At 44.1% G+C, this 16,490-nt stretch overlaps 2 protein-coding genes and 1 long non-coding RNA gene across 4 annotated transcripts in view; 2 read left to right on the top strand and 1 right to left on the bottom strand.

The window, feature by feature from the left end:
• The window catches only part of ccdc13 (coiled-coil domain containing 13), a 39,733-nt gene extending 35,459 nt beyond the window's left edge, over positions 1 to 4,274 (top strand). For both annotated transcript variants that reach the window (XM_055663518.1, XM_055663524.1), the window contains one exon: positions 2,587 to 4,274. In XM_055663518.1, the coding sequence (XP_055519493.1) occupies positions 2,587 to 2,743 (157 nt within the window). In that variant the 3' untranslated portion in view covers positions 2,744 to 4,274. The remainder of the gene's footprint in view (positions 1 to 2,586) is intronic.
• A 2,751-nt stretch (positions 4,275 to 7,025) lies between these two features.
• Positions 7,026 to 8,389, bottom strand: LOC129714086 (uncharacterized). The gene is made up of 2 exons (XR_008726316.1): positions 8,331 to 8,389; positions 7,026 to 7,552 (listed from the first exon to the last, which is right to left on the bottom strand). It is a non-coding gene; the product is annotated as an uncharacterized LOC129714086 (long non-coding RNA).
• Positions 8,390 to 12,378: 3,989 nt separating this feature from the next.
• The window catches only part of hhatlb (hedgehog acyltransferase like, b), a 43,485-nt gene continuing 39,373 nt past the window's right edge, over positions 12,379 to 16,490 (top strand). Inside the window, exon 1 of the mRNA XM_055663507.1 lies at positions 12,379 to 12,912. The gene's annotated coding sequence lies outside the window, so the exon portion shown is untranslated. The remainder of the gene's footprint in view (positions 12,913 to 16,490) is intronic.

Here is a 16,490-nt window from a genome sequence, read left to right as displayed (position 1 = left end):
CCCATTGTCATGTTGGACAGCATTGGGAAAATCGATGTGAACCATGAGAGATCCATGGCGACCAGTGGCTGACTATAAGATGCTTCATTCTTGCTGATCTGCACTGTTCTCTTGGGGTGTTTAAATCCTTTTGCATGGTGGCTATGTCAGAACAATTAGATGTTTTTTACTTCTTTCGATGTTACACATGATTAGGTACATATCAAACGGAGTTGTTTTTAAATAGTACAGATACACCACTGATTTTCCAGTATTTGGTTCCAGAGTTTTGGCGGACTAACAGAGGTCACAGCCTCTGAGAGGAGTCCAAAGGTGCTGGAACGGTCCACCTAGGCTGGCGATGAGCTGAGATATACCAGCCCTCAAAGTTGGCCTCATAATTCGGCAATGGGAACGGATCAGCCGGCTCTGGCTGTGCTGAAGTTCTAGAGCCCCGGCTGCAGGGAGCAATTTCGACCTGTCGATCAGCCACTGAAGGTCGGCTATAGGAACTAATCTGCCGGCTCCAGCTGGGCCGGTTCCAGAGCCCTAGCTGCATGAGGAAAATACAACTGGGGAAAATTCCGATGAGGTTGAGATTAGCCGCGTCACCCGGCCTAGGCGCCACATTTTCGGGAGCGACATCTGGGGCAGGGGGTTTCAAATGCATTCTCATAATTTTGTCTGGATTAAAGGAGGCACCGGACCACCTGTTGGCTGCAAATCTGTGGTGGACCTGTATTCTATTTGATGATAATAACCCTCACCCTATGTGAAAAATCTATTTAACTTTAAAATATAAATATATATATGATAAAAAATAAAATTTGAAATATTTTTTTATTGCTGAATTAGTTTGGCAATGTGACAATGCAAGTAAATGTATTTAATGTTCACTGATTCCTTTGTTCAGAAGTTAATAAAGGAACCCTACTCAGCTCTGCAGCTGCCCTTCACTACATTTACCAACAACCCATTCTAAAGTGTTTTGCAATTTAGAATACAGCAATTAATATACAGAACTGTATTATATTTACTTTAAAACAAAATTGCTCAATATATAATTTGTTGTTTATATGTTTAAACAATGTACAAAACAATGAAAACAAGTATTTTACTCAAAAAATACCGATAGGAATAGCACAGGACCGCATCGTTTCATTTTATGCAGTATGGCACTCAGCAAGGGGCAAGTGTTCCATCACTGGATCAACAAAAGGGATATTGTGTTATTCGAAGATTTGTAATAGATGCTTTCAATTGCAGTGTCTGTTGCTTTGAACTGTTCTGGTGATGATAATGGGGTTTGGTTTAGGGCGGAAGTTTGGCCCTTCAAATCTTTGATCTGCTCGTACTGATAGAAACTCAAGGTAGAATGCGAGGTTTGATTGCCTGATACCTTGATGGAGCCAAGCAATAATGACATACAGGATGTAGAGGCTGCCTCGGAGGTTTGGCCAATACCCAGCAAATGGAATGATAGAATGAACAATTATCATATGCACAGAGTCCGGTGAAACTGAGATACAATGAAAGTCTTGCTTGTAACAGCATCCCAGGCATTTAGACTCAGACAGCACACCAAAACATAAATATACATAAATAATACATAAATTGCAAAAAAAAATTGCAAGTCAGTAAAAAAGAAAAAAGTCTGCAAAAAACAAGACAGTCGCGCAAAACTCAATTAGAAAAGAAAATAAGACCACGATAGTGCAAGGAGTGTTTCATGGTGTTCCATTGTCAAGATAGAATTAGGTGGTTGTCAGAAAGTAGCTGCTCCTGAACCTGGTAGTGTGGGACTTCAGGCTTCTGTGGCAGAGATTAGAGAGCATGGCCCGGATAGTGGGGATCCATGATGATAAATGCCACCTTCCTGACATATCACCTAATGTAGATGTTTTCGATGTTGGGGAGGGCTGTGTCCATGATGGGCCAAGCTGGGTCCGCCCTTATCTACAGGGAGGTTAGTTTGTGTGATGGTCTAGGCTGCATCTACAATTCTCCACAATATCCTGTGGTCTTGGATGGAGCTTCTCGCAAACCGTGCTGTGATGCATCCTGATAAAATTATTTCTACGCCGCACCTGTAGAAGTTGGTGTGTGTTGTTAAGGATACACCAAACTTCCTGAGCCGTCTAAGGAAGTAGAGGCATTGGTGTGTTTTCTTGGCCATTGCTTCAATATGCCTATTCCAGGAGAAGGTGATATTTATTCCCAGGAATCTGAAGCTTTCAACTAACTCTACTTCAGTGCCATCAATGTAGACGTGTACCGCTTCACTTCCTGATGTCAATTACTATCTGCTTTATCTTGCTGACATTCAGAGAAAAGTTGTTGTCTTCACACCAGGTTACGAGGTTCTATACTCCTTTCTGTACTCTATCTCGCCATTATTTGATATCTGGCCCACAATGGTGGTGTTGTCCACAAATTGGTAAATTGAGTTGGATTTGTAATTGGCTGCACAGTTGTGGGTGTATAAGGATTAAAGAAGGGGGCTGAGAACGCATCCTTGTGGAGCACCAGTGTGGAGCATCATCTATACAAAATAATGCTTTCAAGTGAATCCACCAACTTACAACTGTGGCATCTGTTTGATTTCAGACTCGCCATACAGATGGACGAGAACAAGGCCTTAAAGATGGGTTTGCAAAGCAGCTTACAAGCCAAAGAAGAAGATCTGAAATTGTACCACGACATGTTGAGCCAGGTGAAGCAGGTCTTCCTACAAGCTCTTCGACAGCACAAGGAAAATAATTAAATCCACTACTTCAGCCCGAACAATGTTCCTTGAGTTTGGTTTGGAGGTATCTAAAATATCTAGCATTTGGAGAACAAACAATCAAAAGAGGAAAGAACAAAGAAAGCCTGCTCAAGAACATGTCACTGAGAACCAAGACATGCAGATGCTGGAAATCTGAAATCAACCTGACCTCTGAGTATCTCTGTGTAGAAAGGAGCTGCAGATGCCGAAAATAGACACAAAGGGCTGGAGTAACTCAGCAGGTCAGGCAGCATCTCCAGAGAAAAAGGATGTGGTCAGAAGAAGGATCCTGACCCATAACGTTACCCATTTATTTTCTCCATAGATGCTGCCTGACCTACTGAATTACTCCAGCACTTTGTGTCTATTCTCTGAGCATCTCTGACAGTTTCTGTTTTTTATTTTCGTAGTACGTTATCTTGAACTGTTGCAAACTAGACTGGGTTAATTGGGTGACTATATGCAGCTATTTGCCTCGCTCCTGTCTTTTATATCTCAAATGACTTGAGCAGATCAATGCAGGATGACAAATGAGGCGTGCTACTCAAATCATAGACAATAGACAATAAGTACCATTCGGCCCATCTGTGGTCCCTCCCCCATCTCCACAATGACTTGCAATGTTTTTGTTTTATCCTCCAGCCAAAAGCTTTTTCCAAGTGTTCATTGATCATACCAGAGGCATAAGAAATGCATTGAACAATGAAAAGCACACACTGGCATTAGCAGAGGCTGGCACAATGGTTCTTAAGAACAGTAGCTTTTGAACTGGAATTATCGTTAAAGTTAACTCAAAGCCTCATTTATCAGCTTGCAATCTCATGTGTATATTGTACCACTTCACTTGGTCTGAGGAAAGTAGACTTTAAATATAGGATATATATCTTTTTATATTTCCTAAAGATGGAAGAGACCAGCAGATTTATGTTCTCAGAGCGATCTCAGATTTTAAAACCTAAAAATGATAGGAGTTATTTCCAACACAGTTTGCACATACAGAACTTCTTTTAAAAAAATGTTTTAGAGGAGCCATGACACCGATCTCTGCACTTACTTTCTAGGTTTCTAGGTTAATTAGCTTGGGTAAAAATTGTAAATTGTCCCTAGTGCGTGTGATAGTGCTAGTGTATGGGGTGATCACTGGTCGGTGCGGACTCAGTGGGCCGAAGGGCCTGTTTCCGCGCTGTATTTTTAAAGTCTGAAGTCTACAGAGAAGCTTACAGGGCAAACCTGGTAAGAGTAGGTTGGCACTAATCCAGTAGCCTCATTCCTTGTGGGGCAAGGTTGGACTGCATTATACATGGACACTCCTTCTTGAGTTGCCGGGGGATACGTTACCGCGGGAGCTCTGATTGATATGTGGTCCATTTTGTGCTGGTCCAAATGGCAGGAGAAAATCATTTTCCCAGCATCACTTCCCTTCATCTCAATGAAGACTTGTACATTCAGAAAGAATGCAGGTAACTTTCTGAAAGTAAATGTGCAAACACGCTAACCTCTTTTGGAAATAAATATGTCTTTGTACTCTGGAACTGGATGTTTTCATGCAACTTGCTTACTTTTTCAAGATGCAAAATGCCTGTAGATGAATAATAACTCAAAGGGAGGAAGTTACAAGACTAACTATGTCAGGAAAGTAGCAATGAAGAAAAGTTAGAAAAACGGAAAATAAATTTTACTTTCGGGAGATTAGTAACATTATGGTATATACTTTGACTGATCACAGAGACCCTTTATGACTTTGTAAAGTACGTCATGTTTCCAAAACCTAGCAATTTTTTTTAGGTTATTAGTAAATACTGAAGAGAATGCCCATGGTTATTGTTTATATGGGCTTCCAAACGACATCGATGGGAAGAGGAGTAAACTATTCAGCAAATTGTGTCATTAACTGAGATTGTGCCTGATCTGTGATCTATTTCTTTATACCAGGCCACCTTATATCCTTTAATTCCTTTGATAATCAAACTCATCAATATCACACTTGCATCCGTTACTCCTTCTGAAAATTCATTCAAAATGTCCTTGTTGAAAAATATTTCTCAGATGGCACAGAGGCGCAGCTGTTAGAGCTGTTAGAGCTGTTGCATCACAGCAGCAGAGACCCGGGTTTGATCTTGACCTTGGTTACTGTCTGATTGGAATTTGTGTGGAATCTCCCTGTGATCGCATGGGTTTTCTCCGGGTGTCCTTACATTACAAGGATATGCAGGTTTGTAGGTTGATTGGTCCCTGTATCCCTTTCAAGGCTAATATGTCATGGTATCCAAAACTTCTCACAGTCAAAACAGGCCTTTATTTTAGAATCATAACATCATAGAGTCCTCCTTTTATTGTGCTGAACTGACAGAGGAGGTAGAGAGATGGATATGGAGAGGATGTTTCCAGGAGTGGAGAGTCTCGGACCAGAGGGCACAGCCTCAGAATAAAAGGACGTACCTTTAGAATGGGCATGAGGAGGAATTACTTTAGTCAGGTAGTGGAGAATCTGTGGAATTCATTGCCACACACGACTGTAGAGGACAAGTCTTTGGGTTTTCTTTAAGTGGAAACTGACAAGTTCTTGATGAGTAAGGATGTCAGCGGTTATGGGGAGAAGGCAGGAGAATGGGGTTGAGAGGGAAAGATAGATCAGCCATGGCTGAACAGCGGATTAGATGCGATGGGCCGAATGGCCTAATTCGAACTTATGAGATAGATGTTTGGAAATCTAACCCTGACACCTCAGCGGGATGTGTACTCCCCATTGCTACAGAATATCAGACATGCCGTTACTGGAGAGGAGAAGGTTGGCGGTATTCATAGGGCCACCAGTGTCATTCCACTGCCATTGCCAGTCCAGAAGATGAAGGGGTGAGGAAAAATCCAGTTAGTAATGGGCACTGCCATCTGTATACCACTCTGTCCAACATGAGCCGACTCCTTAATGGCCAAAATGTTTGCAGCAGACTTAATTATGACATAGATTTGTGTGATTGAAAATTAATAAACATTCGCCTGCTGAAGCAACGCGTAAAAAAAGCAGCTGCTAAGTCCTGCATTCTAAATATGGAGTTATACTAGGAGATTTCTCGCGAGTCGGGTTTCTCCTCATCATCACCTCTGAAATGTTTAAGACAGATGTCTGGGCGCTGCCTTGAGAATGTAACAGCCTCATTTATAGAATCACAGCAGCTGGGAGGGGCACCAAGAGGGGTTTGAGGTAGTACATTTCCCATAGCGGAGCCCCGTTCCCTTCCACAGAATCCAATGGAGACTAGAATATGGTAAAGACAGGAAAAATCATCAGCTTTTTCTGATAATGTCCTCAGGTTCCTTCAGTCGATGAGCAAGATCCAGCAGTAGAGTTGCTATCTTACAGTGCCAGAGACCCAGGTTCGATTCTGACTGTGGAGTTTGTACATTCCCCCTGTGACCCCGTGGGTTTTCTCCGATTTTCTCCCACATTCCAAAGACGTACAGGTTGGTTGGTTAATTGGCTTTGGTGAAAATTGTAAATTATTCCTAGTGTGTAGGATGGTGCTTGTGTACGGGGTGATCGCTGGTCAGCACAGGCTTTGTGGGCCGAAGGGCCTGTATCTCTAATGTCTAAGAACACCTCTCCTTTTTTCTCCAGAGATGCTGTCTGACCCTCTGAGTTATTGCAGTACTTGATGATGATGATAATTTATTGTCATTTGTACCCAGCTAGGTGCAGTGAAATTCTTTGTTTTTACATACCGCTGCATGCCGGTGTGTCTCGGCCCACTGCTCATTGTGTCTATCTTTAATTAACTACAAAGCAGCCTGACAGTATGTTTAAAATTGCTTAAGGACAGATATTAAATGGGAACAGGATGGTAAATTCGATGAGCACAGCCAACCGCGGAATCTAGCCTCAAGTGCCTCTTTGAGAACAGAAGTAAGTTCTTTGATGGTGAAGGGATATTTACTGGAGCCAGGTGGATTAAATAGTTCTATAAAAGGGCCAGATTCATATTGTTTAAAAGTCAAAGTCAAAGTATCCTTTATTGTCATTCAGACCCTTCCACTCTGAACGAAATTTCGTGCCTTGCAGTCATACATATAATAAAAATGACAAAAACACACAATAAACACCAATTTAACATCCACCACAGTGAGTTCACCAGGCACCTCCTCACTGTGATGGAAGGCAAAAGTCTTAAAGTCTCGAAGGTAGACAAAAATGCTGGAGAAACTCAGCGGGTGAGGCAGCATCTACGGACAGAAGGAAAGAGGCAAAGTTTCGGGTCGAAACCCTTCTTCAGACAGATGCATATTGTTTAGTTTCAGTTTGGTTTAGTTTAGTTTATTGTCATGTGAACCAAAGTACAGTGAAAAGCTTTTGTTGCATGCTAACCAGCCAGTGGATAGACAATACATGATTACAATCCAGCCATTCACAGTGTACAGATACATGATAGGGAATAACATTTAATGCAAGATAAAGCCAGTAAAGTCCGATCAACGATAGTCCTAGGCTCCCCAATGAGGTAGATAGTAGTTCAGGACTGCTCTCTAGTTGTGGTAGGATGGTTCAGGCTGAGAAGAAACTGTCCCTGAATCCGGAGGTGTGCGTTTTCACACTTCTATACCTTTTGCCCGATGCTTCAGTGTGGCAATGTTTAACTAGACTGTATGTAAGAAAATAATTTCATGATGCCTCTGATTGTGCAGGTCATTGCCAATTCTGTTGTTGAGAAAGCAGCAGTGTGCAGGAAAGTCTGGGTGGTGTGTAGCAGGTGCATTGGGAACCTGATCAATGTCAAGGGAATCAGGATGAAAAAGAATGCTCCCTTGACTATTCTGTGGGGAAAGAAATACATTGTTATTGTGAATAATTGAACAATTTAAAAAAAACTAGAGCTTAATAATAAAAAAAAGCATAAAGATAGAAAATAGTAGATCATTTGGGCCTTTCACAATTTAATAGGATCTTCTTACACGAAGGGTGGTGCGTGTATGAATGAGCTGCCTGAGGTGGTAGTTGAGGCAGGTACTGTCAAAAAGTTTAAAAAACATTTGGACAGGTACATGGATAGGATAGTTTTCGAAGGATATCGGCCAAACGCAGGAGGTGGGACTAGTGTAGATGGGGCAAGGGCAAGTTGGACCAAACAAACTGCTTTCACACTGTTTGATTATGAATCTGTCTCTATCATATGTTCCTGACCTTTCCCATGCACTTTGACTTCTTTAGTTTTGAGAAATCCAAGTCAAGTCAAGCGTATTGTCATGTGAGGTATAGATACACTGCAAATCTTGCAACAGCATCACAGCATATAAACTCAGACAACACACAAACTGTAACTTATACTCCACTCTTGCTCCCCCCCCCCCCCCCCCTTTCATAACAAGCAGGGGCCGTGGAATGTTTTTGAAAGTGGGGGGCTGAGCGATCACTGATCACCGGTCTCGGGGGCGGAGGGAGCGTGGCACAATTATTCTTTTTTGTTGTTGCCCGCCCTCCCTCTCGGGCAGACTCTCTCTCCCTCTCTCTCTCTCTCTCCCCCTTGGGCCGACTCTCTCTCTCTCTCTCTCTCTCTCGGGGCCCACGAGCCTACCCTCCCCCCCCCAGACTTACGCTCGACGGCTTCACTAGGCTTCATTCACTGCCCCATATCGACTGTGAACCTCGCTGTGATTTAGCCGTTGAGGGGAGGAAGGGTTTTGGGGGGGACGTTCAGTTGCCGTCACGGCTGGTCGTGGTTTTGTTAAAGATCATAGAGCGGAGCTCCACTCTATGATCTTTGGTTTTGCCGCGCTCACTGTGCGCTTGTTCTGAGATTCTGAACAAGAGAAAAATACACCTACGGGCCGGATAATTGTGGGATATGAAACACGTTTCGCCAAAAAAGTGGAGGCCAACCTTCCCCCCCTCCCCATCCCCCGGTTCCATGGCCCATGACAAGGACAGAGTCCACCTTGTCCTCACCTTCTACCCCATCTGCGTCGCATACAGCACATAATCCTCCGACATTTTTGCCATCTCCAACAGGATCCCAATACTGGCCACATCTTCCCATCTCCACCCCTTTCTGCTTTTCGCAAAAACTGTTCCCTCCACCTCCCACAAGTACTTTCAGGATGCAATACCAGTCCCTTTACCTACCCCCTCGACTCCGTCCAAGGACCCCGACAGTCTTTTCAGGTGAGGCAGAGGTTCACTTGCACCTCCTCCAACTTCTACTGTATCTGCTGTTCCAGGTGTGGTCTCCTGTATATCGGCGAGACCAAGCGCAGGCTCGGCGATCGTTTCACTGAACACCTCTGCTCAGTCCGCCTAAACCTACCTGATCTCTCGGTTGCTCAACACTTTAATTCCCCCTCCCATTCCCACATTGACCTTTCTCACCCATTGTCTGCATGAGGCCCAGCACAAATTGGAGGAACAGCACCTCATTTTTCGCTTGGGTAGCTTACACCCCAGCGGCATGAACATTGGCTCCTCTAACTTCAAGTAGCCCTTGCTTTCCCTCTCTCTGCATCCCCTCCACCTTCCCAGTTCTCCTACCAGTCTTATTGTCTCCAACTACATTTTATTTCTGTATCGCCCACTCCCCTGACATCAGTCCGACGAAGGGTCTCGACCCGATATGTCACCCATTCCTTCTCTCCAGAGATGCTGCCTGTCCTGATGAGATACTCCAGCATTTTGTGTCTATCTTTGACCCAAACATCACCTGTTCCTTTTCTCCAGGGATGCTGCATGACTCGCTGAGTTACTCCAGCATTTTGGGTCTAAAGAGGCAATCAATGTGTAGAGCTGGAAGAGTTTGGTCCTAGACACTGCCACAACTGGAAACATCCTCCCCATATCCACTTGATTTGGGCCTTTCGTTATTCATTGGGTGATGGCAAACCTAATTGTGGGTTAAGTAGGGAAAGAAACAAAACAACCATTGGAATTGTGGCTTCAGAGAGAGCCCACCGAGCTGGGCTGGTCACCGAGGTCCATTGGGTTGTGCCTTCATGGGGAGTCAGTCCCCTGTGGCCGAACGGAAGTCCCAGCGTATTGCGGCATGCAGGAGAAAATCACCGTGCCTGTCCCCTCGTAGGATCCAACCGACCGCCAGCCTGGAGGGGGAAGCTGCCGTGCTGGCCCCTACTCGTCTGCCAAAGACCAGAGATTGGGAGAATGGAGCTAGTGGGCGGGGAGCGAGGCCAGTAGGAGAGAGGAGAGGAGAGGGAACTGGGGTCTGGCCAACCGCCCCCTCGAGGTTGGCTGTGGGTGGCACCCTTGGGTAACAAAGAGGACAGGGACATGGTGTCAAAGGAAGGAGATGGCTGGAGGACTGCAGCAGCCTGGGATTTGCCTGGAACAGGCACCGTTCATAAGAACTAGCACGTGGACTTAGAAAATTGGCGCAACAACACGACGCCTCTTGGAGGTTGGCTGAGTAGACTATTTCTGTACACTTGCTAATCAGGGATATGGCAATACTCTACTGGACTGTTTATAAGGAAATGTATTTCACTGTGTTGGCCCTTGGCACATGTGAGAATAAAAGCACCATTGACCATTGAACCATTGGAATTGGAGATGCAACACAATATTCTATTTCTCCTGGCGGGAGGTGGGGGTCAAAAGTGAGAAACAGAACATTCAAGCCTCCATTTCAGGAGAACTCCCTCCAACAGAACAAAGCATTGAGACCACAGTCTGGGTGTCAATGATTTAGATGTAGATGAGGGGCATTCTTCTTAATGCGTGACCAGCAGCTCAAATGAAGATTTGTTTGGAAGGTTTTGTTTAAAGCTTTTAACATTCATGGGGACGTAAGGTTTGTTGCTTACTCTCAGACACAAGTTTAAAAAGAGAAAAATGACTTCATACCCATTCAGTGCAACACACAGAAAATCTACACACCTTAAAATATAATAAAGTTACATCAATACCAACGCTTAAAATGTGGATTGCAAGTATGTTGGACACCGCTCATCTTGAGGAAATGCGATTCCTCCTAATGGATAAATCAGACCAATTCATAACGAGTTGGTCTCCATTCGTCGTTTTTTTGGAATCATATGGTGCAACACAATTGTAAAAAATAACTGTTTCAGGACTGGACGAGGGTTGGTCAAGACTATAAATAATGATCTCCTTTTCACTATTTTCTCTCTCAACTTTCTTCATTTACTCGTTTTCTTTCTTCACACACTATATATTTCACATTTTTCTATCCTTTACTATCTGACTTCTTTTTCTTATTCTCATCTTTTTTCAATGTAACAAAAAAAAAAAGAAGTTGTACATAAAATGTATTATGAAAATATATATTAGGCACTTTGGTGCCATATGACGGTGCTTACTTCTAATAAAATAAAATATAAAAAAAAATAAATAAAATATAATAAAGTGAAAGGGTGTGTGGGCACATATAAACCTGCAATGCACCTCGTGAATAATACCCATTTGGAAATTTAACAGCAAAGTGGCACAGCAGGTTAAGTCAATGACTCACAGCTCCAACATCTCGGGATCGATTCTGGCTTCTGGTGTGTGTTTGCACGTTCTCTCTGTGTGCGTGGGTTTCTCTTAATTTTCACCTTTCTACAGAGCATCTGGATTTACAGAGGACTGGAGGGTAAGCTAATGTGACCCCATTTTTTAAGAAAGGAGGGAGAGGGAAAACAGGGAATTGTAGATCAGTTAGCCTAACATCGGCAGTGGGGAAGATGCTTGAGTCGATTATTAAAGATGCAATAGCAGCGCATTTGGAAAGCACTGACAGTCAGCATGGATTTATGAAGGGGACATAATGCTTGATTAATCTTCTGGAATTTTTTGAGGATGTAACAGATCGAATGGATAAGGGAGAGCCAGTGGATGTGGTTTATCTGGACTTTCAAAAAGCCTTTGACAAGGTCCCACACAAGAGATTAGTGTACAAAATTAGAGCACATGGTATTGGGGGTAGGGTATTGATATGGATAGAGAACTGGTTGCCAGACAGGAAGCAAAGAGTAGGAATTAACGGATCCATTTCAGAATGGCAGGCAGTGACTAGTGTGGAGCCGCAAGGCTCGGTGCTGGGACCCCAGTTATTTACAATATATATTAATGATATAGACGCAGGAATTGAATGTAACATTTCCAAGTTTGTGGATGACACTAAACTGGGTGGCAGTGTGAGCTGCAATGAGGATGCTATGAGGCTGCAAGGTGACGGATAGCTTGGGTCAGTGGGCAGATGCATGGCAGATGCAGTATAATGTGGATAAATCTGAGGTTATCCACTTATGTGGCAGGAACAAAAAGGCAGATTATTACCTGAATGGTGTCAGAATGAACTGCAGATGCTGGTTTAAACCAAAGATATACACAAAATGCTGGAGTAACTCAGCGGGACAGGCAGCATCTCTGGAGAGAAGGAATGGGTGATGTTTCAGGTCGAGACCCTTCAGACAAGTGATGGGTGGATATAGGTGAAGGGGGAGGGGTTAATTGGCAGATGGGTGGAGTAAATGACATAGGCTAGAGATGAAAAGTCAGATAAGGAGAGAAGAATCTGATTTCTGAGGCAGGTACTATAACAACATTTTAAAATAATTTGAACAGTTATATGGAAAGGAAAGGATTAGAGGGCTGTGGGCCAAACGCAGGCGGGTGAGACTAGTGTGAATGGGGCATTTTGGTTGGTATGGACAAGTTGGGCGGAAGGGCCTGTCTCCATGCTGTATTAGTCTTTGAAGAGGGTCTTGCAGTGCGGAAACAAACCATTTGGCCCGACTCGCCCGTACAGACCAAGATAATAACAGCATTCAAGGTGAAATTAACTGGGTGAACGTCAGAGCGGCGCTGGGTTGTAAATGATGCGGGTGCCAGTAGATGCAATCCGGGACATAATCGGAGTGGTGTTGAGTGTCCCAGCAACTCCAAACGCCCAGTCCTCTCTCTCTCTCCCAGAATTGCTGATCGCGGGCGGCTTTGACAAACAGCTGATCGGGGCGAGCCAAATGCCACCGGCAGGTCTAAATTTAAAAATACCCATCTGAGCTGTCCTCCGCACAAGTCGGTGCTCATCTCACTAGCAACAACATTATCACCCGGAGCGAAATCAGGCTGGCAAATTTACCCTCGAGCATCTTCTTCTAAAACAATCAGCAAGAATTTGAGTGTTTCCGCCCTCAAGGTGTGTGTGTGTTAACTAACTGGATAGAAGGTTAGTGATATAAATACTCTGCAGACTGTTGGATTGCACAATTGCTGGTGACCGCCTGTGTTTCTGCGTGTGTGTGTGTGTGTGGTTGCAGCAAATTCTGAGCCATTATCCCAATTACAGCATCTCTTTTTTTTTAATTATTTGGGAAAGAGTGCGTTAATACGAATCGAACGAAAATTCGCCCGCAGTTTGCTGCCTCGAGTTTCGAACCGCCCATCCGAGCGCTATCGAGTGTCACTGCGGTAACCCATGTTTAGCCTTTCCCGTTCCAATATTACAATACTCCCTTTCCAGTACTGTATTATAATTGGCATGCTTGTTTTCACCGTCTCCTTCCTTTTGAATTGCATTACATAAAATCGTGTTGGTGCAGGTTTTTTTAACCAAACATAATCGCTATAGAAGCATGTAGAGACAAGGAACTGCAGGTGCTGGTTTAGAAAAAAAAAGACAGTGCCGAGAAACAGTTTAGTAGGGGGGGGGGGGGGGGGGGGGGGGGGGGGGGGGGGGGGGGGGGGGGGGGGGGGGGGGGGGGGGGGGGGGGGGGGGGGGGGGGGGGGGAAGGGGGGGGGTGGGAAGGGGGGGCCTATATTGAAACCTAACCGAAATACCTGGATAGAGTGGATGTGGAAAGGATGCTTCCATTAGTGAGAGAGTCTAGGACCAGAGGCCATAGCCTCAGAATAAAAGGATGTACCTTTAGAAAAGAGATGAGGAAGAATTTCATCAGTCAAAGGATGGTGAAACAGTGTAATTCATTGCCATAGGGGCCTGCGGAGGCTGTCATTGAGTATTTTTAAGGCGCAGATTGACAAATTCTTGATTAGTATGGGTGTCAGAGATTATGGGGAGATGGCAGGAGAATGGGGTGGAGTGGAAAAGATAGATCAACCATGATTGAATGGCAGAGTAGACTTGATGGGCTATATGGACACATTCTGCTCCTATAACTTATGAACTTATGAATAACTCAGCGGGTCAGGAGGCATCTCTGGAGAACATGGATAGGCAAAGTTTGGGACCTTTGTTCCGTAATCAGCATGTCTTTGATACGGAGAAATCCTGTCCAACCAATTTGGTTGAGTTTTTCAAACGGTTGCAAAATTCATCGATGAGCGTGGTATGGTTCATGTAGTCTACATGGAACTCAGCAAGGCCTTTGACCAGTTACCACATGAGCTGGTTTAAAAGATGACAGTTTGTTGGATCTAAGATAACAAATTAGATCTGAACTTGGTTTGGTGATATGAGACAGGATGATGGAGGAAGTAGTTCTTGTGACTGAAAACCTGTGACCAGTGGTGTAACACAAGGATTGGTGTAACACATGTATGGTGCATATACATTCATGATTTATAAGTGGATGTAACACGTGAGTTCAGTTTCATAAAGAGGTGCAGTGAAAAGCTTTTTGTTCTGTGCCAACCAGTCAGCAGAAAGACTATACATGATTACAATCGAGCCGTCCTCAGTGTTCAGATCCAGGACAAAGTGAATAACATTTAGTGTAAAGTCCAATTAAAGATAGCCTGAGGGTCTTCAATGAAGTAGATAGTAGCTCAGGACCGCTCTCTAGTTGTTGGTAGGATGGTTCAAATGCTTGATAACAGCTGGGAAGAAGCTGTCTCTAAATCTGGAGGTTTGTGTTTTTGCACTTCTGTACCTCTTGCCTGATGGGGGAGGGGAGAGGAGGGAGTGCCTGGGGTGAGACTCGTCCTTGATTATGCTGGTAGCCTTGCCAAGGCAGTGTGAAGTGTGGATGGATTCAAGGGAAGGGAGTTTTATTTGTGTGATGGTCTGGGCTGTGTCCACAATTCTCTGCAATTTCTTGCTGCCTTGGATGGAGCTGTTCCCAAACCATGCTGTGATGCATCCGATAAAATGCTCTGTACAGTGCCATTGTAGAATACAGCTCATTTGCAGGTGACCTGCCAATCAGTATTGTCGTTAATAGAGGAAGGGGATAGCCTTGGGCTTCTGGCCAACATTAATGAGTTGGTACAATGGGCAGAGCAATGTGATATGGAATTCAATCCAAATAAGTGTGAGGTAATGTACTTTGGGAGGATGATTACGGCAAGGACATGCTCTAGGGGATACTGAGAAACAATGAGAACTTTGTTCATGAGTATGGCAATTCCTAAAGATGGCAGCACAGGTAGATAAGCATACCTACACAGGTAAACAAGGCATACCGGAGAGAGTAGACGCAAGAACTGCAGAAATTGGTTTACAAAAAAAGACATAAAGTGCTGGAGTAACTCAACGGGTCAGGCAACATCTCTGGAGAACATGGAAACATGACTGGTCTTGACCGGAAGAATTACCTATCCATGTCCTCCAGCGATGCTGCCTGGAGTTACTCCAGCACTTTGTGTCTTTTTGTATAAGCCAGCATCTGCAGTTCTTTGTTTCTATGATGCCAAGTTAAACTAATCTCCACTGCGTGCCTGTGATCCATATCCCTCTATTCCCTGTATATCCATGTGCCTATTAAAAGATCGGAAAAATGTCACTATCGTATCTGCCGTCGCCGCCTCCCATGGCAGCGCATTCCAGACACTCGCCACTCTTGGTGTGTAAAAAAGAAACCTGCCCCGCTCATTCCTTCCCTGGCGGCTGCTGTTATCATTGTGAACTGGGCCATGGAATTCCCAGGACAGATACATTGATGCACCTTGTATCCAGTCTCCGTCAAATTCAGTGATCTTGAATCTCGCTGGGCTAAGCAGGGATGCTGATCCAGCCATTTGCACTCTAATTATAACTGTCTCATGTTGTAGTTTGAGAATGTTGTGCAGATTATGTTAACCCCTTGCTTGCACCAGGCCTGGCTCCAGGAAAGGTAGGCTTGCTGTATGAGCAGGTACCAATGACTTGACAGAGAAAGTGAAGAGGTCCTGCAGAAATAATGTAGGACGTTAGGCAGAAAGTTGAAAAGCGGGACATGATGGGCTGTAGCCTCCAAATTGCTCTTTACACCATTTGCTCATGAGGCTAGGAATAGGAAAATAGAGCAGGTGGGTGTGTGGCTGAGGAGTTGGGGCAGAAGATTATGATTTGGATCTCTTTTGGAGCAGAGGTGACTGTACAAGGAAAATGGGTTCAATAGAGGGGAACAATATTCTGGCTGGAGATTTGTTGGAGCTATTTGGGAGGACATCCACACCTCCAGATTCAGAAACAGTTTCTTCCCAGCTGTTATCAGGAAACTGTGCAGTCTTCTCATCAGTCAGAGTACGGTCCTGACCTCCCATCTATCTCATTGCAGACCTTTGAGCTTTCTTTAATCTGACTTTATCAGATTTCAATGTTATTTCTTTGCACTGAATGTTGTACCTATTATCCTTTATCTTTATTTGTGCTCTGCGGGTGGTTTGATTGTATTCATGTATAGATTTATCTTTGACTGGATAGCACACAAACAAAAGCTTTTCACTGTATCTCGGTGCACATGACAATAATAAACTAAACTTAGCTAAATGAAACTCAACTAGTTTGGAAGGGTTGGGACGCAATGCAGTAGTGTGGCTGATGAGATATTTGAAGTTATTATAGGCCAGCATGTCTTTTGGATG

The sequence above is a fragment of the Leucoraja erinacea genome, chromosome 2, assembly GCF_028641065.1.
Source record: "Leucoraja erinacea ecotype New England chromosome 2, Leri_hhj_1, whole genome shotgun sequence".
In the NCBI taxonomy this organism is placed as follows: Eukaryota; Metazoa; Chordata; class Chondrichthyes; order Rajiformes; family Rajidae; genus Leucoraja; species Leucoraja erinaceus.
Note: the sequence above shows the minus strand (reverse complement) of the source record. Positions and strands in the feature narration are given on the sequence as shown.